The following is a 25863-nucleotide window of genomic DNA, read 5'->3' on the forward strand; positions in this document are numbered from 1 at the left end:
ACCTAGGCAGAATTGAAAGAGGATTACTGGAATGCATGAATTAAATGAACAATAAATGAATTCCACAAAATTAGGAAAGGTCCCAAGGGCCTAGAAAAGAGGGATCTAGAGTCTTGGCAGACAAAATGGTATATGTAGAAGCTTTAGTAAGGAGTCAATACTACTGTTAAATCAGGTACCAGGGAACAGGGCCATGGAAAAAGATCCTGTGGCTTGGTTTTTGGGGTGAATTCCACCAAACTTTTAAAGGAGAATTAATGCCAATGCTTCTCAAGGTCTCCTAAAAAATTGAAGAGAAGGGAATATTTCCAAACTCATTTTAAAAGGCCAGCATATACCTTGATACCCAGGCCAGACAAGGACACCACAAGAAAAAAATATTACAGTCCAGTATCCCTGATGAACATAAATGCAAAAATCCTCAACAAGGTAAAACTGAAAGCTGAATTCAACCATACATTAAAAGGATTATATACCATAATCAAGTAGGATTTATCTCTGAGATGCAAGATAACTTGACATATGCAAACCAATCAATGTGATATACCATATTAGCAGAATAAAAAATAAAAATTGTATCATCTTAATAGATGCAGTAAAAGCATTTGACAAAATTCAATATTATTTCATGATAAAAACTCTCACCAACAAGCTATAAAAGGAATGTATACATCAACATAATAAAGGTCATATATGACAGGCTTAAAATTAACATGGTATTCAACTAAGATCTGGAATAAGACAAGGATGCCCACTCTCACTATTTTTGTTCAGTATAGTACTAGAATTCCTAGCCAGAGCAATTAGGCAATAAAAATAAATAAAAGGCATTCAAATTAGAAATGAAGAAGAAAAATTGTCTCTGTTTGTACATAATGTGATCTTGAAAACCTAGACACCACTAAAATAAAACCTGTTAGAAGTAATAAAAAGGTTCAGTAAACTTATAGGGTACAAAATCGACATGCAAAAGTAAGTCACATTTCAATACACTAACTATGAACTACCAGGAAAAGAAATTAAGAAAACCATTCCATTTATAATTTTTAAAGAACTAACTTAAGAATGAATTTAAGAAGGTAAAAGATGTATACACTAAAAACTGTAAAATAATGATGAAGAAAATTGAGGAAGACACATATAAATGGAAAGGTATCCTCTGTTCATTGATTGGAAAAATTAATGTTGTTAAAATGTTCATAATATCCAAATTGCTCTACAGATTCAATGAGATTCCTGTCAGTATTCCAGTGACTTTTTAAAAACAGAAATAGAAAATTCTAAAATTCATATGGAAATTTTAGAGTTCATCATCAGACTTATCAGAGAAATGCAAATTAAAACCATGGTGAGCTATCACCTCACCCTTTTAGAATGATTATTAACAAAAAGACAAAAGATAGCAAGTGCTGGTGTGGAAGTGGAGAAAATTGCACATTGTTGGTGGAAATATAAATTAGTACAGTCATGGAAAACAGGAAGTTCTTTTAAACATTAAATATAGAACAATCATATGATCCAGCAACCACACTTCTGGGTATATATCCAAAGGAACTGAAATCAGTATGTTGAAGAGATATCTGCATGCCCATGTTCCCAGAAGCATTAGTCACAGTAGCCAAGATATGGAATCAACCCAAGTATCCATTGATAGATGAATGAATTAAGAAAATGTAGTATATACATATACGAATACATACAATGGGATGCTGTTCAGCCTTACAAAAAGAAGGAAATTCTGTCATTTGCAACAACATAGATGAACTTGGGGGACATTATGCTAAGTGAATTAAGCCAGGCACAGAAAGACAAATGCTGTATGATCTCACTTAAATGTGGAATCTAAAATCATAAAAGCAGACAGTAGAATGGTGGTTTTCAGGGGCTGGGAGGGAGAAGGGAGTGGAAATGGGGAGATGTTAGTCAATGAGTACATAGTTTGTTAGATGGGAGGAATACGTTCTGGAGTTCTATTGTATAACATGGTGATTATAGCTAATAGTAATGTATTATAGAATTGAACATTACTAAGAGTATGTTTTAAATGTTTTTACCACCGAAAAGTGGTAAGTTTGTAAAGTGATGGACATGTTAATTAGTTTTATTTAATCATTGCATAACATACAGATATAGCAAAATGATTATATACATAAATATATGTTGATAAGGTTTGGCTCTGTGTTTCCACCCAAATCTCATCTTGTGGCTTCCTTAATTCCCATGTGTTTTGGGAGGAACCTGGTAGGAGACAATTGAATCATAGGGGTGGGTCTTTGCTGTTCTAGTGATAGTGAAAAAGCCTCATGAGATCTGACAGTATTATAAGGGGGGATTTCTCTGCATAAGCTCCTCTCTTTGTCTGCTACCAACAATGTAAGATGTGCCTTGCTTCTCCTTGCCTTCCGCCATGATTCTGAGGCCTCTCTGGCCATATGGAATGGAATCTCATTAAACCTCCCTCTTTTGTAAATTGCCCAATCTCAGTTATGTCTTTATCAGCAGTATGAAAACAGACTAATATAGTAAATTGGTACCAGTAGAGTGGGGAACTGCTGAAAAGATACCCAAAAATGTGTAAGCAACTTTGGAACTGGGTAACAAGCAGGGGTTGGAACAGTTTGGAGGGCTCAGAAGAAGATATGAAAATGTGGGAAAGTTTGGAACTTCCTAGAGACTTGTTGAATGGCCTTGCCCAAAATGCTGATAGTGATACGGACAATGAAATCCAGGTTGAGGTGGTTTCAGATGGAAATAAGGAACTTTTTGGAAACTTGAGCAAAGGTGACTCTTGTTATGTTTTAGCAAAGAGACTGGAGGTGTTTTTCCCCTGACTTAGAGATTTGTGGACTTGGAACTTGAGAGAGACGATTTAGAGTATCTGGCAGAAGAAATTTCTAAGCAGCAAAGCATTCAAGAAATAACTTGGGTGCTATTAGAGGCATTCAGTTTTATAAGGGAAGCAGAGCATAAAAGTTGAGAAAATTTGCAGCCCGACAATGGAATAGAAAAGAAAATCCTATTTTCTGAGGAGAAATTCAAGCCAGCTACAAAAATTTGCATAACTAATGAGCTGAGCATTAATCTCCAAGACAATGAGGAAAATGTTTGCAGGGCATGTCAGAAGTCTTTATGGCAGCCTCACCCATCACAAGCCCAGAGGCCTAGGAGGAAAAAAATAATTTAGTGGGCCAGGCCCAGATCTCCATGCTGTGTGCAGTCCAGAGACTTAGTGCCCTGTATCCCAGACACTCCAGCCATGACTAAAAGGGGCCAAGGTACAGCTGGGGGCTTCAGAAGATGCAAGCCCAAGTCTTGGCAGCTTCCATGTGGTATTGAGCCTGTGAGTGCACAGAAGTCAAGAATTGAGGTTTGGGAACCTGTCTAGATTTCACAGGATGTATGGAAATGCCTGGATGTCCAGGTAGAAGTTTGCTGCAGTGGCAGGCTCTCATAGAGAACCTCTGCTAGGGCAGTGTGGAAAGGAAATGTGGGGTCGGAGCCCCCATACAGAGTCCCTGCTAGGGCACTGCCTAGTGGAGCTGTGAAAAGAGGACCACTATCCACCAGAACCCAGAATGGTAGATCCATCTATAGCTTGTACCACATGCCTGGAAAAGCCACAGACACTCAACATCAACTCATGAAAGCAACTGGGAGGGAGGCTGTACCCTGCATAGCCACAAAGGCAGAGCTGCCCAAGACCATGGGAACTCACCTCTTGCATCAGTGTGACATAAATGTGAGACATGGAGTCAAAGGAGATCATTTTGGGGTTTTAAGACTTGACTGCCCTGCTGGATTTCAAACTTGTGCCTGTAGCCCCTTTGTTTTGGCCAAATTCTCCCATTTGGAATGGCTGTATTTATCCAATGCCTGTACCCCCATTGTATCTAGGAAGTAACTAACTTGCTTTTGAATTTTACAGGCTCATAGATGGAAGAGACTTGCCTTGTCTCAGATTAGACATTGGACTGTGGACTTTGAGTTAATGTGAAAATGATTTAAGATTTTCAGGAACTGTTGGAAAGGCATGATTGGTTTTGAAATGTGACAACATGAGATTTGGGAGGGGCAGAATGGTATGGTTTGGCTCTTTGTCTCCACATAAATCTCATAGCTCCCTTAATTCCCATGTGTTGTGGGAGGGACCCAGTAGGAAATAACTGAATCACAGGAGTGGGTCTTTCCCATGCTTTTCTCATGACAGTGAATAAGTCTCACGAGATCTGATAGTATTATAAGGGGGAGTTTCCCTACACAAGGTCTCTTTCTTTGCCTGCTGCCACTGATTAAGATGTGACTTGCTCCTCCTTGCCTTCCACCATGATTCTGAGACTTCCCTGGCCACGTGGAACTTTAAACCCAATAAACCTCTTTCTTTTGTAAATTGCCTAGTCTTGGGTATTTCTTTATCAGCAGCGTGAAAATGAACTAATACATATGTATACCTGTATTTATGGTTGTATGCCATAAATATATAGTTTTCATTTGTCATTATACATTAATAAAGCTGGAAGCAAAAAGATCCTGCCACGGGTCTGTCCATCACTCACTCTTGGTTTCTGTCACTTTGCTTCTTCATGAAAGCTTGCTGGCTTCGAACTTACCTTTCCTCTTGAAATCTGATTCTCTGAAGCACCACTGCTAGGAACTGATGACTCATGTTAATTCCGTTTCTTACCATGGCTTGTTTACCACCTGACTCATTCTCTTTAATCAGAGTTCTAGCAACCTGATCATCTATGTGCCTTTTCCAGCATTGTTCCTTTGACACAACTTTATTTTGGTTGCCAATCTTGTTTGTCTTTATTATCTTGAAGGGCTTTACTATCTTTATCCTGGACCTTCCTGGGTGAAATTAAAAAAAAAAAAAAATGAATCCTACGGCTGAAGCTATTTCTTAATTTGTTCACACATCAAGAATTTATTGAATACCTGCAATATGTCTGGTCTTGCCTTTGGTGCAGGAAGTTATCCAGATGATCAAGACACCTCCAGCCTTTCTATTGAGGAAGTAGGGAACAGGAAAAGAAGGCATTTTAATCTAACAAACGTATGTCCATGAACAAACTCTGGTTCATGCCAAGTAATGAGGTTTATCTGAATCTCAAATCCAGACCAGGTGATAAAATTTGTTTCCACTTTAAATCCAGACTATTTCTTTTCATTAGGAGATTTAGTGTTAGTCAATTGTCACTAGAATCAGATCTCCAGCGACCAGATTTGTGTCTTCACTGTTGTATCCCAACACTCATCACAGTTCTGAGATGTAGTAGCGGCAGCAGCAAGCAGGCAGCATTTATTGAATAAACATCACTGTCTGTAAACCTCTTTGTAATGCCAGTATGCTTTTTGAGGGTTTCTAAAGCCTTTGTTTGTGAGAAGGACCCAGGAAATAAAGAGATACTCAGAACGCAACAAGAACTCTCTGGAGCCTTTTTCTGTGATAATGGCAATGGGAGACAGATGACATACGTGGGAGTGAGTTCTTTGTGAAACTTTTGCCTCGAGGTCCCTGGAGTTAAAATGGAATTTAACTTTCATCACTGCATGTGATGAAGTGCTACGTTTGTTTAATGAGCGCTTGCATTTTGTCTCCTTTTCCCATTGTCTTCAGCTATAGATCTGAGGAAGGAGATTGTATGAAAACAGAGATTCAGAGAGGGAAGGCTTGTGGCATGAATGAAATGTGTCTGAAAATGCTGCCTAGCATGTCTTCACAGCATCATGCAGGTGGAAAGATGGGAGAGGAAGAGGCAAGGGTAGGGTAAAGGCTGTGGGAGGAGGTTAGCTATTTGCTACTACATCTTTTTATATCTGCTGAAAATGTACAATTACACAGCATGCTGATTTAAATTTGCTTTAGCACCGGAGACAAAATTCTCAGAAATAGGATTATCAACTTTTCTATTTATTAAATATCAAGCAAGCTGTGGCTGAAAATGTTTAAACTAAAACTTAGACTCTTTGAAGGAAACCAAGCTGAACTATCATTGCTCAAGGGACCATGTGCATTTTCTCATTATTGCCAGTGTACTTCCTCAGCATGAGTGACACCCCTCTTTCCTCTGACCTTCCGCTCCACTGGCTTGTGGCTATTATCCATTCTCAAGGTGAAGCTATGAATAAGCCTATTGTCATTTGGAAACCTGAGAGTGTGAGAATCTTTCCCTTTTGCTCCTAAATCTGAATAATGTTCACAAGCAATCCAAGCCTGTCTTTCACCTATGAAGTCAATATAGTTCTCATGCTTTTATTTGTTTCACCTTTCTGGGCCTCTGTTTTCTTATCTATTAAATGGAGAAGCTAGATAGTTTTGTTTCCTTCTAGTCCTAATGTCCCATAGCATCTATGATGGGACTATCTTGGTAAGAGGACAAAAAGAGATCATTAATGGGGTGCCTCATTTTAAGTATAAAAAGTATGTGTCCAGAAAACTGTATTTTGAACATGCCAAAAATGGTTTTTGAAAGAAATTTTTAGTGACTTGTTTTGGAAAGTTCTTTTCTCCAACCTCACCTAATTTGGTGTGCTTTGATAGCTTGTCTTAAAATAACCACTTATCTGAAGTTTTCTGTCTATAAAACATATACTTGTTTTGCCATGTGCTCGTTAAATGATAAAAGCATCAATAAAATTCTTCATCTCTATGGTGTTGTGTGGAAATCATCTGAAGAGAGTTAAATATACTATATCTGACTCTGGGAGCATGTCTGGTTAACAGTTGCATGTACAGATAAAGGGCAAAAAACAAGTTCTTAAAACCTATAATACTTAAATTGAGTTATAAGAAACAACAAATGGGTGATTCTGTGTGAATTCTTATGTAGTGGAAGGGAAGAGATGTCATCACCTATAGTAAATCAAAGAGCACAACATGAAAGACATCAGAATTTATGAACCACAAGGGGAAAGGGCGAGGCCTCATCAATTTGGGAAGAAGACCTGGGCACCTGATGACATCTGGAAGACTTGAAGAGAGATGTGGCTTTAACTCATTTTGAAGAAGATCTAACTCATTTTGAAGAAGATCTAGTTATTACTATATTTTAATGGTGATAGGCAGAATAATAGTCTTTCCAAAGATGTCCATACCCTAATTCCTGGTATCTATGAATATGTTACCTTACATGGCAACAGAAACTTATGCAGATGTGATTAAGGCTAAGGACCTAGAGATGGGGAGATCATTTCAGTTTATCTGGATAGGCCCAGTCTAATCACATGAATCTAATCTCTGGACATCAGAGATTAGAAATCAGAGAACTTTTCTGAGCCGTGATCAGAGAAAAATATCACAAAAGAATGGTCAGGGTGATGTGATAATGCTGGCTTTCAATATGCAGGAAGTGGGGCTGGGTGGCTCACACCTGCAGTCTTGGCATTTTGGAAGGCTGAGGCATGAGGATCACTTGAGGCCAGGAGTTCAACACTACTGGCCTGGGTAACATGGCAAGCCCTTGTCTCCACTAAAAATTTAAAAATTAGGTGGTTCACATCTGTAATTCCAGCACTTTTGGAGGCTGAGGCAGGAGGATCACCTGAGGTCAGGAGTTCGAGACCAGCCTGACCCGGCTTTACTAAAAAATTCAAAAATTAGCTGGGTGTGGGGGCACATGCCTGTAATCCCAGCTACTCTGGAGACTGAGGCAGGAGAATTGCTTGAACCTAGGAGGTGGAGGTTGTGGTAAGCCCAGAGTGCACCATCACACTCCATCCTGGGCAACAAGAGTAAAACTCCATCTCAAAAAACAAAAAAAAATTTAAAAATTACCTGGTGTGGTGGTGCATGCCTGTAGTCCTATCTCCTTGGGAGGCTGAGGTGGGAGGATCACTTGAGCCCAGGAGTTCAAGGTTGCAGTGAGCTGTGATTGCACCACTGTACTCCAGTCTGGGTGACAGAGAGAGACCCTATCTTAAAAAGAGAAAAGATGCAGGAAGGGGCCACCAGCCAAGGGATGCTGGCAGCTTTTCGAAGCTAGACAAGGCAAGGAAACAGATTTTTCCCTGAAGTCTCCATGAAGAAATACAGCCTTGTCAACAACTTGATTTTAGTTCATAAGATGTGTACTGGATTTCCAACCTATGGAAGTATAATATAATAAGTTTATGTTGTTGCAAGCAATTAAATTTTCATAATTTGTTACAGCAGCAATACAAAACACATATTCAAGTTTGTATTCACATAAATAAAACTCTGATATTTCAGTGTGAAATGAGTTTCCGAAAAAAAAAAAAAATCTAGATTTCATTCTCAAAACCCTTATGCTTCAGTGAGAAAGTGTTCATGTCTTGCAATGCTGAAACCAGATCAAAATAAAAATTGGATGCTTCTTTGATTTCTCTGACTACCTATGATCTTTCCTTGACTCATGCTGACTAACCCTGAACTCCTCTTATCCTTCCTTGGCCCTTCCATTGCTAAGCTACCCTAAAAGACCTTCAGTTTGTACTTTGCCATTTGAATTATTTTTGCTAAGTATTTCAGATATTTTTATTTAGGGCAAGATAGTCTAATCTTTCCTTGAGAATTCCTGCTTTAATTTATTGTGCTTATTATTTTTTAAATATATTTGAATAACCTCAGTTTGCTGGGTCCTTGTTCTTGCTTTTACACCTTAGATGAATTTGAATACTACTTTGCTTTGGAATATAATCTTAGACCGGGGGACAGTTTAACTTTTAAAATAAAAATAATATTCATGCTAACATTATACCACCATTCTCTTCATATGCTTATAGTGCTTTATAAGACTTAAGATTTATTCTTATCTAACATTTAATAAAATTTTAATTTCCACTTAACTTCTAGGTCATGGCTAATGTCTGTCAATCCATTAATATGCATACATGACCCCTAAGTTAGTTAAATCTGGCCATACTTATATGTTTCTTATTAACCAATGATTTCTAAATTTTCATTAGACATTGTTCCTGTATCAAAATGACATTCTTAAGTCTTCCAAAGTTTGTGTTTATCTTCATTTCCCAATATTACTTTTTAGACAGCATTCTTTTGATATAATATCTATTTCTCTTAGGGCTGAAGTCATCTCTTTACTTTTTAACAGTTGCCTTGGTTAAACCATTCCACTGCTTTAGATCTCTATTTGAAATACTACAGACATTTCCCCTCTGTCTGTCACTTAAAAGCGTTGAATACATACTCAGAGACTGAAAGGATAAATTAGACTGCACAAATTATAATGGACAGAAAAGGAACAGGACCCATCAATACTATCTCACAAAGCAATTGAAACTTATTGGACATATGCACAAATTAAGCATAATTAAGCAAAATGCTCTTGTTTCTTTTTCTTGAAAGAAAAAGGGGCATAGTAACCTCAGGAGATAAGCCCATGATGGTGAGATTAGCTAAAGTCACCCCATGCCTTCTTTTACCCAAAGAAGTAAAAGCAAAGTTTGCGTGATGTCCTAGGAAATTCTGGCTACATCTTAAAACATATTTTTAATGTTCTGGTAGTTAGAGTTATGTTTTCCTCATTGAGTGTCTTCCATATGGCAATAGTTGTCAGTCCTTACAATCAAACGAGAAGCTCCTAAGAAATTCTGATGCTCAGGTTCCACCCCAGGCTAATCAGCATTTTCCCATGTAATTCTAATGTGCTCTTGGGTTGAATTCAATATCCATTCATTTCTAAGGATAACAGGATAATACAACTCACAAGGCATCTGGTGGGTTTCTTTAACCTGGTGGCTTGCCTAGGGAATTCAAAATTTTATGTAGAAATGGTTCTTATTAATTGGATCTCCTGAAATATTAATGATCTCCTAAGGAAGTTTGTTGCTAGTAACTGAAATACAGCTCATAACTTCATTTTTTTTTTTTTTTTGCATTTGGTTGGTGAATTCAGATTCACACCTTTGACCCTTCACCTATACAAGGGAAAACAACTGGCTAAAGAAAAATAAAGTGACGAGTTCTGTTAACAGCTGATGTACGTCCTGGCAGTTTCTTTAAGCTGCTCTGGAGACTGCTGGGTTCTGTCATGGGAGGTTTTCAGCCAAAGCAGTTAATTAAGGCTCATTAGAATAGTCAAAATTGATTGTTTTGCTTCCATCTCACTCTCTTGCATCTCCATTAGTTTTATAGTCATAGCCTTGGCTGCTGGTCTCACTTTTGTTTGAGTCTGGCCTGCTTCCTTCATAGCTCTGTCAGTTTCACCAACACCAGTTTCACCTCTGCCATTGGCTCTAGTCATTTTCACCTGGCACCCTGACTTCCTTGGTGCCCTCACTCATTTTGCATTCTTGTTTTCCAAACTTGCAACTCTCTTCTGCCATTCTTCCTCCTGCTTCTCACTTGCCAAAATCTTCCTTATCGATGTTGACACTCATCTGTTCTATGCCCTCCATTCTCAAGCCCGTGTTCTCAATCTATTCCCTTTTTTGACCCTTCCTGCTTCCATTAGCCTCCATTCACTCTGGAGCAAAGTGATGAATTCCTAACAAACTATGTGAAAAAAAAGAGTTTCCCTTCCTAAAAGTGATTTGAATCAAGCTTCTGGTTTTGCTAATGCTGTGAAGGCTTTTGATATCTTTGCCTGCCTACATCTTGGCAAAAGAGCCCATTGGCAGACAAATAGAAGATTCTCGAATATGTAAAATTATACATACTCATAGAACACAGGGGCAGCAGGGAGCAGTCAGCCTGCAAAATACAACCTGCAAGTACAAATAATAATGACATATGAGAGTGTTTAATTTTTCATGTCTTATACAACAAGGAAAATAAATGTGAAGCTGAAATCTCAGGTCTGAGAGGAGTTATGTCAAGCTTAATAAGCATGAGTTTTTGAATATCCAAAGTGAGGTTTTTAATAAAAAGGCCAGGTCAGGAAACACTTCTTCAGGCTTTTTCTGCTCATGAGCAACATTTCTGTTCACTGTAGAACTATATCAAAAGTTCAGAGTTGTGGATAAATTTGAGGAGCCCTGTAGTTCAGAGCTGTGTCAGTCATTTTATTGGGAATTTCATGTGCAGTCTGGCTCTTTGAAAGAGACTTTTTAATTCCAATATCATTTATCTGAACTCCATTTTACATATATATATTTCCAATTAGTTATGATTGGAGTTATGGTTCTCAGGTGGCTTACAGAAACAAGGGTATTTGACCTCATAAACTTCTAAGTATTGAGAGCTCACATGATAAAAACAATATGCACCATTATAAAGTAAACACTTATTATTTTAGTGATCAGACAAAATCTTTGACTCTACAGACAACTAATAGAATTGAAACTACAAATTAGGGAAATTCAGGAGTAACCTTACCAAGGAAAGCTGACTTAAATAGTAAGTATTAGTGTTTAAAAGTTTTAAAACTTTAAATTTTTACGGAAGATTTTTTAAATTAAGCAGCTCTGATAGTATCCAGAAAAACAAGGCAAAAACCTGGTTCTTTGCAGTTACTTGGCAGAATGTGAAAGCGGTGTTTTGTTTCTCCTGTAGGGTTACAAAGATAACAAGGCAGTCCCAGGTTCTCACATGGATTCTCCTCCAGATAATGGACAAAAACACAGTCCTTGTTGTCTAATTTTCAATTACTACAGAAAGGGAGCCTTATTTTTGCTTTTTTTGTTGATATTAAAAGAGTCCCGTTCAGGGTAAAAAGAATAGAAATCCTATGTCTTTTTAAAAATCTTAGATTATAACATCAAACTTTGAATAGAAAATGATGACTCATATTTTATTCAGAAGTCTCTATTCCTGGAATTCTTAATAAAAATTCCATATGTTTCAGCAACAGTTTTCAATGCCTATAATTTATGCTATTAAGTTGCTCCTATAACTTATGTAATGAAACATAGGGAAACATCTTTTCTAAAAGCTTCCAGGAAAATGGTGGGTAAACCATTTAAAGGTACCGTTCAGTTTGGGGTTATATTTATCTGGACCACAGGATCTCAAAGTGTAGCCCCTTCCAACAACAGCATTGCCATCACCTGGGAAGTGGTTAGAAGTGTAGATTCTTAGCCCCCACCCTAGACCTTCTCAGTCAGAAACTCTTCAGGTGGACCTCCACAGTCTGGAGTCTACTAGGTGATTCCATTGCATGCTAAAGTTTAAGAAATGAGTCTGGGCTCAGTGCTCAGTGGCTCATGCCTGTAATCCCAGCACTTTGAGAGGCTAAGGCAGGTAGATCATGAGGTCAGGAGATCGAGACCATCCTGGCCTACATGGTGAAACCCTGTCTCTACTAAAAATACAAAAATTAGCTGGGCATGGTGGCACATGCCTGTAATCCAGCTACTCAAGAGGCTGAGGCAGGAGAATTGCTTGAACCAGGGAGTCGGAGGTTGCAGTGAGCCAAGATTGTGCCACTGCACTCTAGCCTGGGAACAGAGCAATACTCCATCTCAAAAAAAAAAGATATGGGTGGGTGTGTCTGTCCATTTATTCAACAAATATTTATTGAAACCAACTATGTAGCAGATATTCTTCCAAACTGATATGAAGAAATGTGAGACTGAGTGATAGAAAAGGCAGAGATCAAGACTGTATATCTAGATTACCTTTGGAGATACATCAAAATACAAATGCTTGAACCCCACCTCATATACATGGAGCCACCACATTCTTTCGAGTAGTCATGCTTCCATCCAAGAGTAGGGATGGGCAGAATGGTGCAGACTTTCCTAGTATCTGATGAAAGGACAAAATATTTATGAAAGATTCCTTATCTGTGGGCTGAGGCTGAATACAGAAGTATTCCCCACTAGAGTCAATATTCGGTGGCAATCTTGTCTACTACAGTTGCAGTAAGAAGCAGGAACCAGAGACAACACGGTTTTTAAGTAATGGGCATAAGTTTCCAGGCATCACTCTGCTCAGAACATATTTTATACTGTAAATGTTTTTAAAACTCTTCCCAGCACTTAGGGACAAAGCACAGTCTCTGGCAGAGCATATATAGAATTTTATGAGGACTGTAGGTTCCAGCCAAATTGGACCATTATGTTTTTTCTCTGAACATTTCCTACCACCTCCGATTTCCTAGACTTTGATAGACATTTTTCTGCCACCTGGAATGCCTTCACCTCATTTCTACTTATCAGAATCCCATAAATGCACTAAGGTATAGTCCAAAACATCCAGTGGCAGCCCAATCCCTCTGCTCCCAACTTAATACAATGTCTCCTTCCTTCGGTGTCCCCATATTTGGTGTGCGTCTTTTGTGTTGTGTGCACCGTGTACACACTGACTCGTGTAGAAATAGAAGTGATTTCGTATAAATGTTTCTAACTTACTCATCAGCCACCAGTCAGCTCTAGAAAACATGTGATCTTGCCCCTTCAAGTTTACTCAATCATTAGTGAAATCAGGACTTACATGTAGTCAATCAAGGTTCATGTTCCCTACCAGGATCAGTGTCTCCTCATAAGTGTTCTCTCTTCTTGCTTCCAGTACATGGAAAGGAAGCATGGGCTCCTTGTGGCAGGGGCAGGCAGGTGGGCCTGGCTGACTTTCTGTGAAGTCTCTCTGTGTCTGTTTTGAAGGCTTCTGTGGCTGGTGTAGCCTGTCCTCTGTTCTCTTGGTCATAATCCTTGAGAACATGGTCATGATCATGGTCCCTTTCTGTTCTCTCCTCCCTCAACTCTGCTCTCACCAGTGCTGCTGATCCTGTAAGGCTCACCGATGGCCCCATCTGTCTTCTGGCTTTGAGCGGTGTACCTTGCAGCCTCTGTGAGTCGTCCCTTTCCCAATGATGCAGCATTCTTCAAGCAGACATGAAGACTTGTCACACTCTTTTTTTTTTTTTTCTCAGATGTCTTTCTTGAGCCTCTGCAGTAACTCCAGGGATTTTCTGGATTGGTTTCACTTTGTGCTGCAGTGAAGAGTAGGGATCTATCTCAGACCCTCTTAGCCTAAATGCAGTTCTACTTGACTGTGGCCCACAGTGGCTCAGTTTACTTATGAGGAGTTCCCCTCCAAGAGATCCTGGAGGGAAGTGATGCTCAAGCCTCCTACGCTCTGGATTCCCAGCTAACCTGGGTTCTAAATCCCACAACCCCACTAGGTTTTTAGCCCCAGGGTGGCCAAAGACAAGCATCTCAATTTTCTGGGTTCCTCATGCAGCCCCAGGATGGGCTTCCTCAAATTCCTGCCCCATTCCCTAACCTGCACTTCCATAATCTGTGTTTACAGTTAGAACTCTACAATCCAGTCTTCTAGGCTTGGCCAACTGGAATTTCAAAGACTATCTGAGATTTCTGAGAAATTGGCTTTCTCTTTCAAGCATCTAGCTCTTTCTGTTGAAAGCCAGAGGGTTTCCTGTCTATTGTGAACTCTCTAAATGTAAAAAAGAGTCATACTGTGCCTGTGACTTCCTTATTCTAGGGAGATTCACCTTCTCCCTGAAAATGATGAGCATCTCAGCTTCAGTGTGTGGAAAGTCACAGGAAGTCAGTTTTGGGAATTAAAAATGGAGACATTGAAAAACAAATGAAAAATATTATTCTTGCTACATCTCTTCCAGTTGATCCCATTCTGCGTTTTGTCATGCTTATATGTCTTCTGATATTTGAGTATTTTTTCCACTTTTTGCTACCTCTCACTCAGATTGTCAATTTTAGGTAAGGGTGGGGCCAAGTCCTTTTTATCTCTATAACTCTTTGGTACCTAACATGATATCATCCCTCAAAAGTATTTGTTGCATTGTATTGAGTTGATTCTTAATATTTTATTTAGACTTTATTCTATAAGATAGCTATTTACTATTAAAAAATTCTCTTTTGCCTCTTTTTTCTTTTCGAGTTTCTTATTTAAATCCTGAGAAAATAAAATTCTCTCAGGAATATACCTTTGATTCTCTGAAGCGTAAATTGGCATTATTTATAATAATTATACCTAAAACCACCAACTGGATACCACTACTAAACAAAAAAGGGCATGGGTATCTCATTAGCATTGCTTAATTAAAAGAGTGCTCAAACGTGATTCCCATAGCTATTAATTTCTTCTGTGCACATACTCTCTCTCTTCTTTTGGCCTGAATATGTATTTTAAATGTAGGTGTATAGACCCAGAGGAGCTCCTTAAACACACTGGTGTCTGAAGGATGGGTTAGGCAGTTATGATGATGAGTAGGAATAGCTGGCTTGCTCATTTGGGGTTTCACATTGTCTCAGCTTCTAGTGGGGTCACCAGGAACCTTGAGTCTTGTCTGGTCCATGAAATCTACAAGATTAAAAGAACATTAGCAACTTTTTTGTTGGAATGGGACTCTGAAAACAGGATTATATTGTTCAAACTAACAAAAAATGTGTGTGTACCAAAGAAATATCTACCTACCTGTAGTGTTTGTATGGCTAGATATTCTTACCTTTATGGTGTTTGTTGTCATTTAATAGGTCAAGATTTGCGCCTTTAGCTCTCACAGTTATTTCAATCATCATATGAAACCCACACGTAACAGGGTCTTAGTTCCAGCTAACTTAAGAAGAAAGTGGATTTATTGAAAATATAGTGGGTCATGGATAGAATTACCAGGAATCTGCAGGACCTGGCTCAGGCTCAGTGACTCCATAAAGACCTTTGTCATTACAGCTGCAGAGTGGTAGTGGATGCACTTAGGTTGCCCAAGTGGACCCTGCTAGCACAGAGCCATGATTGCTGCTGATACTACTGTTGCTCTGAGAACCTGATTTTGCTGCTGCAGCCAGCACTACAAAAGAAGCTTTCCTTCCCTCTCCAGTCTTTGTGCTGTTACATTGCTGGCTGGAGCAGGTGCCTCTGATTTGGTCAAGTGCTGGCACTTTACCTGCAAGGTTGACTTGGGAAATTGTGAATCTGACAGCCTCAGCCTATGTAGTGATAGATAACTCTCCTTCCCAACAGAACTTTCAAAGTGGGAAACTTCTTAGACAGAGGAAGAGTGGGAGGTAGTTTGGATGAACAGCAGCCAAATGGGAAAAGATATGAACTCCAGTCTAGTTAGAAAGATGGTGGTGATAGGATCTGCATGTGAGCCATGTGTGTCAAACAGAAGCTTATCCTTACCCAGGAGACGATCGTGTGCTTTTGTTCTTAGAATATAACATAGAAAATATTGTGAAGAAATAAACTTCCCTGTAAAGTCTGGTATCTGTTTTACTAAATCCTAAGTATTTTCTTTCCTCATAATTTTCTTGCCTGCCCTTAGTATTCCAGAAAGAAAACTTGGAGTTGAAATCCCCATCTTATATGCAGCCATTAGCTTTTGATGGCATAATCTTCAACACTTTGGAATTCACTTCCTATCTCAGTTTCTTTCTCTGTTATTTAATGGAGATAGTGCATGAAGCCTAAAATGTTGAAGGACTGCTAGAGAGAAAAAGAAAACAGTGTTTCCTTTTGGCTTCCTGCCTTAGCTTTCCTAAGATTCTGTATATTAGGCATAAGAAGGAAAGAAATCATTTAGGTTAGAATTCATGCTGAGAATATGAAGAAATATACATATGACAGGCTTTTTCCAACTAGAAGAGAATAATTTTCTATTCTCTCCTAAGAAAAATAAACAAGAATCTTTCCTCTACTATTAAGAGGCTCTATCAGTTATAAGATGGGAGGTAAAAGTAATGATGTCTCTGCCCAAGTCTCCTCTGAGAAGCTACCACAAAAATAACAAGAATAACAACCACAGCACAATTACAGGTGCTCAACTTTATCTTTAATTAAACCAGGAAACACCTAAACCTCCAAACTATAACATATGAAGATGGCATATGGTGGGCCAATTTCAACCATTGGGCACATCAAAATTAGGTCAAATTTAAAAGTGTATATGTGGAGGAAAAGAGGGAGGTTACCACTGAGAAGCTTGGTAGTTTATCCTGTCAAATTCTAGGAATTCTCAGAAATTGGAAGCCCAAAGCATGAAAGAGAGGAGGCCAAAACAAGAAGATGATTTGTTTAAGGAGCAGTTAGTTGCCAGTGCCTACCTTCATTCCGGGAAGTTAGATGACTACCCTTTCTGTGCCCTACGAGAGCTGAGAGATTCATTTCTTAGAGGAAACAGATTTTGGAGTTGTGGATAACAAGCACAGGGGAGAAAAGTGATTCAGTGCTGGATAGAAAATGGGGGAAATACAAGAAACACTGTATATCTAATGAGTAGGACTTCCATCATCTAAGCTGAGCATACTAGTAACCAGCCTTCTATCCCAAGGATGAGATTGGAGGATTCTTCTCTTAGGAAACTAAGGAACTGACCAGACATACAAATAAAGACCTAAAAGAGCTGAATTTTTTTTTTCTTGTAAATTTGTTTAAGTTCCTTGTAGATTCTGGATATTAGTCCTTTGTCAGATGGATACATGGCAAAATTTTTCTCCCATTCTGTAGGTTGCCTGTGTAATTACTCTGATGATAGTTTCTTTTGCTGTGCAGATGCTCTTCAGTTTAATTAGATCCTGTTTCTCAATTTTTGCTTTTGTTGCCATTGCTTTTGGTATTTTAGTCATGAAGTTTTTGCCCATGCCTATGTACTGAATGGTATTGCCTAGGTTTTCTTCTAGGGTTTTATGGTTTTAGGTCTTACATTTAAGTCTTAAATCGATCTTGAGTTAATATTTGTATAAAGTGTAAGGAAGGGGTCTAGTTTCAGTTTTCTGCATATGCCTAGCCAGTTTTCCAACACATTTATTAAATGGGGAATCGTTTCCCCATTGCCTGTTTTTGTCAAGTTTGTTAAAGATCAGATCAACCATTGTGGAGGACAGTGTGGTGATTCCTCAAGGATCCAGAACTTAGAAATACCATTTGACCCAGCAGTCCCATTATTGAGTATACACCCGAAGGATTATAAATCGTTCTACTATAAAGACACATGCACACATATGTTTATTGCAGCTCTGTTCACAGAACCAACACTTGGAACCAACCCAAATGCCCATCAATGATAGACTGGGATAAAGAAAATGTGGCACATATACACCATGGAATACTATGCAGACATAAAAAGGATGAGTTCATGTCCTTTGCAGGGACATGGATGAAGCTTGGAAACCATCATTCTCTAGCACAGGAACAGAAAACCAAACACCACGTGTTCTCACTCATAAGTGGGTTTTGAACAGTGAGAACACACAGACACAGCGAGGGGAATATCACACACTGGGGCCTGTCGGGGTGAGGGGGGAGGGTTAGGGGAGGGATAGCAGGGGGTGGGGAGGTAGGGGAGGGATAGCATTAGGAGAAATACATAACGTAGATGACAGGTTGATAGCTGCAGCAAACCACCATGTCACGTGTATACCTATGTAACAAACCTGCACGTTCTGCACTTGTATCCCAGAACTTAAAGTATTTTAAAAAAAAGAGCCGGATTGTCAAGTAATATGAATGATATAATCTTATGAAAATACAGTTTTCTTTAAATGTGTGAGCATAAGGATACAAAAAATACCTTTCCAGCAGAGTGGAATTGGTGAGGAGTAGGTTAGAGAAATTACCAACTTTTTCTTTATGTGTTTATTACATGCTCTGTTAAAATGGACATCTTTTACTGTTTTCTTTTTTTTCTGAGATAGGGTCTCACTCTTGTTGCCTAGGCTGGAGTGCAGTGGTGTGATCTTAGCTCACTGCAGCCTTGACCTCCTGGACTCAGGTGATTCTCCCACCTCAACCTCCAGAGTAGCTGGGACTACAGGCATGCACCACCACGCCCAGCTAATTTTTTTTTTTTCTTTTGTGTTGTTGTTGTTGTTGTTGTATTTTTAGTAGAGACAGGGTTTCGCCATGTTGTCTAGGCTGGTCTTGGACTCCTGGCCTCAAGCAATGTGCCTGCCTTGGCCTCCCAAAGTGCTGGGATTACAAGCATGAACCACTGTGCCTGGCCATCCTACTTACATAAATAGAAAGATAATACATTTAAAGTGACATTTCTTTTTGCCAACATTTTATATTTTCAAACAGACTGCAAAGTTGAAAGAATTCTGCAGTAAATTCTGTATACTCACCATCAGTCCATCTTATGTTTTGATGTGTTTCAAAGTAAATTGTAAACATTAGTATACTTCCCTTTTAATTACTTAAATGTGTATATCATTAATTAGAATTCTATATTTGTTTACATTTTTTGAAATGACTTTCATTATACAATATGTATTTATCACAGAAAATTGGTAATTACAGATAAAAAATCTGCAGATCTGTAAGTTAGTTTTTGTTTGTACCAAATTTTGTGCTATGTACTTTCTTAAGATCATTTATTTTAATCCTTTAACAAGCCCTAAGAAGTCACATTATCCCCATTTTACAAACAAGGAATCTATCAGCAAATTGCTCCATTTCCCAGAGTAGCAGAGTTAGGATATGCATCCAAGTATATCCCACCCCCCTACTCTTAACTGCATGCCATCCTGCTAGCCTTGTGTGCACCCCACTCTGAGATAACCACTGATGACTCCTCTCTAAACCCTTTCTAGGTGTATGTATTTCCACTAAACTGGGGCTATATTGTACGTGTTGTTTTATAACTAGCTTTTCTCATGTATAAATCTCTTCCTCCAGCCCCTTCTTAATGGCTGCAGAGTATTCTGTCAAGGTACCATACTTAATAATTACTTACTCTTGTGCATTTTTCCAGCTTTTGCTATTATCAAATCTTCTTGCATATTACTAATTTTATACTTAGGGTCATAAGTAGAATTGCTTCCTGAGAGATTATGCATAATTTCTACTGTTAATACGAATTACCCCATTCGTTTTTACCAATCTCCCACCAGTAGAATGTGGGGTAACATGCCAAACAGGGAAACCTGACGAACAAGTTTCCCAGCGTTCTACGCTGATATCAAATATAACTTAAAAAAATCATTTCTAGTTAGATAAGCAAAAACATGTATGTTTTGTTTAGCATACCTTTGATTGTTAATGAGGTTGAATGTATTTTCACCTATTTATGTATCAAAAGTTTTCTCTTTGAGATACTGCTTCGGATTCTCAGAGTTTATTTTTAAGTTAGTCTTTTGAAGAATTCCAACCCATTTTGCATTAAAGCTGATGTTAAGACTGAAATTTTATTTTTCATACAGAGTTCACTCTTGAGGTACAGTAGGAGAGAAGCGGGCTGCTGAGATGAGTGCGAACCAGCTTGCGGAGAGCCTTCTGGCTTTGAGCCAACAGGAAGAACTAGTGGATTTGCCAAAAGACTACCTCTTGAGTGAGAGTGAAGATGAGGGGGATGGTGATGGAGAGAGAAAGCATCAGAAGCTTCTTGAAGCAATCAGTTCCCTTGATGGAAAGAATAGGCGGAAATTGGCTGAGAGGTCCGAGGCTAGTCTGAAGGTATCAGAGTTCAATGTCAGTTCTGAAGGATCAGGAGAAAAGCTGGTCCTTGCAGATCTGCTTGAGCCTGTTAAAACTTCATCTTCTTTGGCTACTGTAAAAAAGCAACTGAATAGAGTCAAATCAAAGAAGACTGTGGAGTTACCTCTTAACAAAAAAGAGATTGAACGGATCCACAGAGAAGTAGCATTCAATAAAACCTCACAAGTCCTCTCCAAATGGGACCCTATCGTCCTGAAGAACCGACAGACAGAGCAGCTGGTTTTTCCCCTGGAGAAGGAGGAGCCAGTCATTGCTCCCATTGAACATGTGCTCAGTAGCTGGAAGGAAAGAACTCCCCTGGAGCAAGAAATTTTCAACCTCCTCCATAAGAACAAGCAGCCAATGACAGACCCTTTACTGACTCCTGTGGAAAAGGCCTCTCTCCAAGCCATGAGCCTGGAAGAGGCAAAGATGCGCCGAGCAGAGCTTCAAAGGGCCCGGGCTCTGCAGTCCTACTATGAGGCCAAGGCTCGAAGAGAGAAGAAAATTAAAAGTAAAAAGTATCACAAAGTCATGAAGAAAGGAAAGGCCAAGAAAGCCCTAAAAGAGTTTGAGCAGCTGCAGAAGGTTAATCCAGCTGCAGCATTGGAAGAACTGGAAAAAATTGAAAAGGCCAGAATGATGGAAAGAATGAGCCTTAAGCACCGAAACAGTGGGAAATGGGCCAAATCAAAGGCAATTATGGCCAAATATGACCTGGAGGCTCGCCAAGCTATGCAGGAACAGTTGGCCAAGAACAAAGAACTGACACAGAAACTCCAGGTAGCCTCTGAGAGTGAGGAAGAGGAGGGAGGTGCAGAAGAAGTGGAAGAACTCCTTGTCCCTGATGCAGTGAATGAAGTGCAGATGAATGTGGATGAACCGAATCCCTGGATGCTCAGGAGCTGCACCACTGGCACCAGAGAGGCTGCAACCGAGGACGAGGACCCTGAGCAGCTGCCAGAGCCTGTGGCCCACGAAGTTTCTGAAAGTGAGGGAGAAGAAAGACCAGTGGCAGAAGAAGACATTTTGTTGAGAGAATTTGAGGAAAGGCGATCCCTTAGAAAAAGATCTGAGCTCAACCAGGATGCTAAGCCAGCAGGCAGTCAAGAAACAAAAGATTCTAGCAGCCAGGAGGTGCTGTCAGAATTGAAGGCACTGTCTCAGAAATTGAAGGAAAACCATCAGTCCAGGAAGCAAAAAGCAAGTTCAGAGGGGACTGTTCCCCAGGTCCAGAGAGAGGAACCTGCCCCAGAAGAAGAGGAGTCCCTGTTGCTACAGAGGCCAGAAAGAGTACAGATGCTGGAAGAGCTAGAAAAAGAAGAATGGTTTCAAAATAAGGAGCTTTCCAGACCTGTGTTAGAAGGGCATTGGTCAGAGAAGACCCCAAATAATCACCCTGATGCCCCTAAGAAGAAAAAGAATGAGCAAATGATTGACCTACAGAACCTCCTAACCACACAGTCTCTCTCTGTGAAGTCTTTGGCAGTTCCCACAATAGAGATGCTGGAAGACGAAATGGAGAGAAACCAAAGGCAGATGATAAAGGAAGCTTTCGCTGGGGATGATGTCATCAGAGATTTCTTGAAAGAGAAGAGGGAAGCTGTGGAGGCCAGTAAGCCAAAAGACGTGGACCTGACACTGCCTGGCTGGGGCGAGTGGGGTGGTGTGGGCCTAAAGCCCAGTGCCAAGAAAAGACGCCGGTTTCTCATTAAAGCCCCTGAGGGTCCTCCAAGAAAAGATAAGAATTTGCCAAATGTGATTATCAATGAGAAGCGCAACATCCACGCAGCAGCTCATCAGGTACGAGTGCTTCCATATCCATTTACCCACCATCGGCAATTTGAAAGGACCATCCAGACCCCTATAGGATCCACGTGGAACACTCAGAGAGCTTTCCAAAAGCTGACTACTCCTAAGACCATCACCAAGCCAGGCCATATTATTAAGCCCATAAAAGCAGAGGACGTGGGCTACCGGTCTTCCTCAAGGTCGGACCTCTCTGTCATACAGAGGAATCCAAAACGGGTCACCACGCATCACAAAAAACAGCTGAAGAAAAACTCTGTAGATTGAGTTGCTGGAGGAGTGACAGCCAGGTGCCCTGACTCCACTTCCTTTGGTCCAGTTTTACTCTGCTACAAGGTGAATTCCAAAACTGGCTCAGCACCTTGCATGTAGTTGAGCCACATTTTAAAAATAAAGGCTTTTTTAATAAAGGCAGTCATTCTTGGAGTACCTCAGTGATGGCAGAAAGGTTTATGTTTTCCTCTTTGTGACAAGATACATCTCTGTGAGATTGCTGTAAAGGTAGGGAGGATTTTAGAATTCATTTGCACAAAGGTCCCCAGAGCTTCCAATCTGACATGAGTGGCCTTGGAAGATTTGCCTGGGCAAATCACAAGGACAGAGAGTTGGCTGGTTTAGTGATTGGCTTTGAAGCAGCACCAGATGCTGTGGGCACTGGGAGGCTCTGGGCATGCCCTTCAGGGGAACAGCCGAGCAGCAGAGGAGAATGCCATGGGAGAACATGGGCCACCCTGGGTGAGGACAGGAAACGGGCAAAGGAAGTGAAGGAATTCTTTGAGGAGCAGAGGAGAGAGAGCTGGTAGTTCTTCTCACTTTCTGTTATTAATAATCCTCACCCCTTCTGCCTGCCCAGCTTGACTGTGAGCAAAATCAGAAATGTACAGCTCATGACATCCTGAGTCCTGCTTCCACGTGGGTTGGGGGACCAGTATCTCTCATCAGCATTAGCTCTCAGAGGATTTGGGGTAGAGTATGTTTTGCCTGGCTTATTCAGGAAAAATATGTGGCCAAAATTCACTTAAGAGTTTCAACTACTTTGATTTTCCTATAATACAAGTTATAGGAGAAAGAAGGTGAAAAGAAACCTATTTAAATTGCTAATATTGGTATTTATGAGTGATTCTTTTTATTCCTTTCTATTGATCTTTATATTTTATAATGGGTGCATTTACATATATGATAGAACTAATAAATTATATATGAAATTTCTCCCTCTGGGTGAGAACTCAAATTTTATATATAAAATTTCTACCCCTGGGTGATAACTTATCTTGCTACTAAGTTAGGTTCAAGAAACAAGAAATCTTGTTTCTATACTCACAAGCAGTACCTTCTTTAAACAGGAGTTGCTGCTTGTGAGTATAGGTTCTTCTATATTGCTATATTGACAATTTAAGCCTTAATAGAAAAGGGCAGTAATTTGGTAGTGGTAGTAATTTAAAGTGAGGATGGCATGTTCCAGATCCCCCAAGACTTTGTGTGGATAATGTGACTGGCAGCATGTGGGCTTGTTAGGGACTCTGGTACCGAGGCAATCCATGCTGAGATTTGTTATATTTGCTCTAATCCAGTGTGATCCTTAGCTTAAAGTCTGTAGCTTAATCTCAGTGAACGTGGATCCTATAAATTCCACCAAAAAGACTCTATTAGGAGAGGTTACACACAGGGAAGCCTGCATAACGTGATGTCATCATTTCCCCTCATGAACGATCCCACTGAGTGAACACGAAGGGTGGGGCCCTCCATGAAACTTAAAGCCAATCCTTCCTGTGAGGCTGGTGGTATCTGAGCAGAGAGGGCCAGAAATGTAAGAAGTGCTTGAACTGGGCATGAAAAAGTTCTTGAAAAATGGTACCATTGTATCTTTTGTTGACTTGAAATTCTCGGTATGTTAATTAGTCTATAAAAAGGGCCTTCCCAATGTCATAAGGCAAGTTCTAAAAGCCTCAGGCTTTTAAACTTGAAGTAGCACAGTGAAGGACTGACCTCACACAGAATGTTCACAATGAATCGAAGAAAGTGACAAAAATTGATTAATTACTTATATGAAAATTAATTTGCAGTGATGGTATTAACATTCTGAAGCCAGCCATTTCGTTCCATTTGCTTCTTGTGGTTGGGTTGTATCTTCCTTCTTTGTTCATTTCTTAAAGAAACCATCTTTCATTTTCCCTCTTTTTTTGGTAACCTGTTTTTTCCATGGACTATAAATATCTGAGATTCACTTACCTAATCAAGACTTCCTCCTTGATAGAAATTCTTAGAGAATTCAGTGGCAAAAATGAGTTCTATCTTTGAATCAAAATCTGAAATTATTTTTTAAAAGAAAGATAAAAATAGAAAATAGCAAGTTCTTTAACTTGGGTAGGATGTTTGTGACAATTCAGAAACCGCCTTTGCAAAAATTAAAACAGTAAGAAAATTATGACAGTGGGGGAGATCTGATGTAGCTAATCCCCCTCTTACCTTTAGCCTTCAAGCTGATTTAATTGTTCCTGGACACAGGCTGGGCTAGCTTTGGGAGACATTTATAGTTTATATGATAATAGTCCTTCCCCCAAACATGACCATCTTTGTAAAGGTTAATGAGAGACCACCAGGCTAGGAATATAGAGAAGCTTGGATTTTGCTAAAGTATAGGCATTGCCAGCCATTTTTCTGGAGATGACAAGATATGCAACTTTCTCAATTACTTCTGCAAATAACATCATTATTGTAGAACCTAAGATTGTCCTTTGGAGATACCTTTTTCAGATGGCTCTACCTGGACCTGCCAACCACTTCTGTGTCCCCACCCAGAAGCGCTTCAGCCAGCAGGAGGATAATTTCCCATAGCCCTATGATTGTACCCTCAAACAATCAGCAGCAAGTACCCATTGCCTAGCTACCCCCACCTCTTCTCCCAAACTATCTTTGAAAAACTCCTAACTTAAGAGGAGATTGATTTGAATAATAACTGTCTCCCACATGGAATCGCCAGCCTCCTGTCAATTAAACTCTTTCTTTACTGCAATGCTGTGGTCTTTGTATATTGAACAGAAAGAACCTGTTGGGATCTTTCAATTCCATTAATTAGATACGTTAAAAGACATCATCTCATGTCAATCCCTCATTCCCTCCACCTACTTTTAATCAACTAGTTGAATTTAAGAAAATAATCTTAACACTAAGTTGTTTACCAACAAATATTCTATTTTTTAAAATTATCTTTTATACATCTACAAGTGATATAGTTGCTCAAACTTTAACGTATATAAAGTGCTTATCAGAAAGTCTTATCCAAAATAAATATCCAATTAAAAGTAAAAAGTTTTGCTTGATGGAGACATTTCTATCTTACCCCTGGTATGAGTGAGGTTCAACAAACATGAGAATCTACTTTCTCTCAAATGCTTCAGCTGTCTGGGGCACCAGGGCTTCCTGGATGGGTAGCATAGAAAGCTAAGAACTCTTTATTGCACTTGTTCATTTTTGAGTGGTCCACTGGCCAAAACTTGCTATATTCTATGGAGCAGAATTTTCCAAAATGTATTCCATAGAACACCTTCCCAAAAGAGTCTCCATGAAAAAAAGTGTTACTCAACTGAGCTTACAAAGCACTACTGATATGGTTTGGCTCTGTGTCCCCACCCAAATCTCAGCTTGAATTGTAATCCCAGCATGTTAAGGTCAGTACCTGGTGGGAGGTAACTGAGTCATGGCAGCAGACTTTACCCTTGCTGTTATGATGATAAGAGTTC

General features: G+C 39.6%; 1 protein-coding gene across 2 annotated transcripts in view; it reads left to right on the forward strand.

Annotated features, from left to right (window-relative positions):
* Nucleotides 1–23080, forward strand: part of LOC105728456 (U3 small nucleolar RNA-associated protein 14 homolog A) — a 187206-nt gene extending 164126 nt beyond the window's left edge. The window contains exons 1-2 of one of the 2 annotated variants that reach the window (XM_012468849.2): nucleotides 20084–20256; nucleotides 20322–23080. In XM_012468849.2, the coding sequence (XP_012324272.2) occupies nucleotides 20181–20256; nucleotides 20322–22390 (2145 nt within the window). In that variant the 5' untranslated portion in view covers nucleotides 20084–20180 and the 3' untranslated portion in view covers nucleotides 22391–23080. Of the gene's footprint in view, nucleotides 1–20040 lie in introns of those variants that run through there. The other variant, XM_012468848.2, reaches the window with a different exon arrangement.
* Nucleotides 23081–25863: the final 2783 nt, after the last annotated feature.

The sequence above is a fragment of the Aotus nancymaae genome, unplaced genomic scaffold (genome assembly GCF_030222135.1).
Source record: "Aotus nancymaae isolate 86718 unplaced genomic scaffold, 86718_ANA_hifiasm-v0.15.2.pri h1tg000040l, whole genome shotgun sequence".
Classification (NCBI taxonomy): domain Eukaryota; kingdom Metazoa; phylum Chordata; class Mammalia; order Primates; family Aotidae; genus Aotus; species Aotus nancymaae.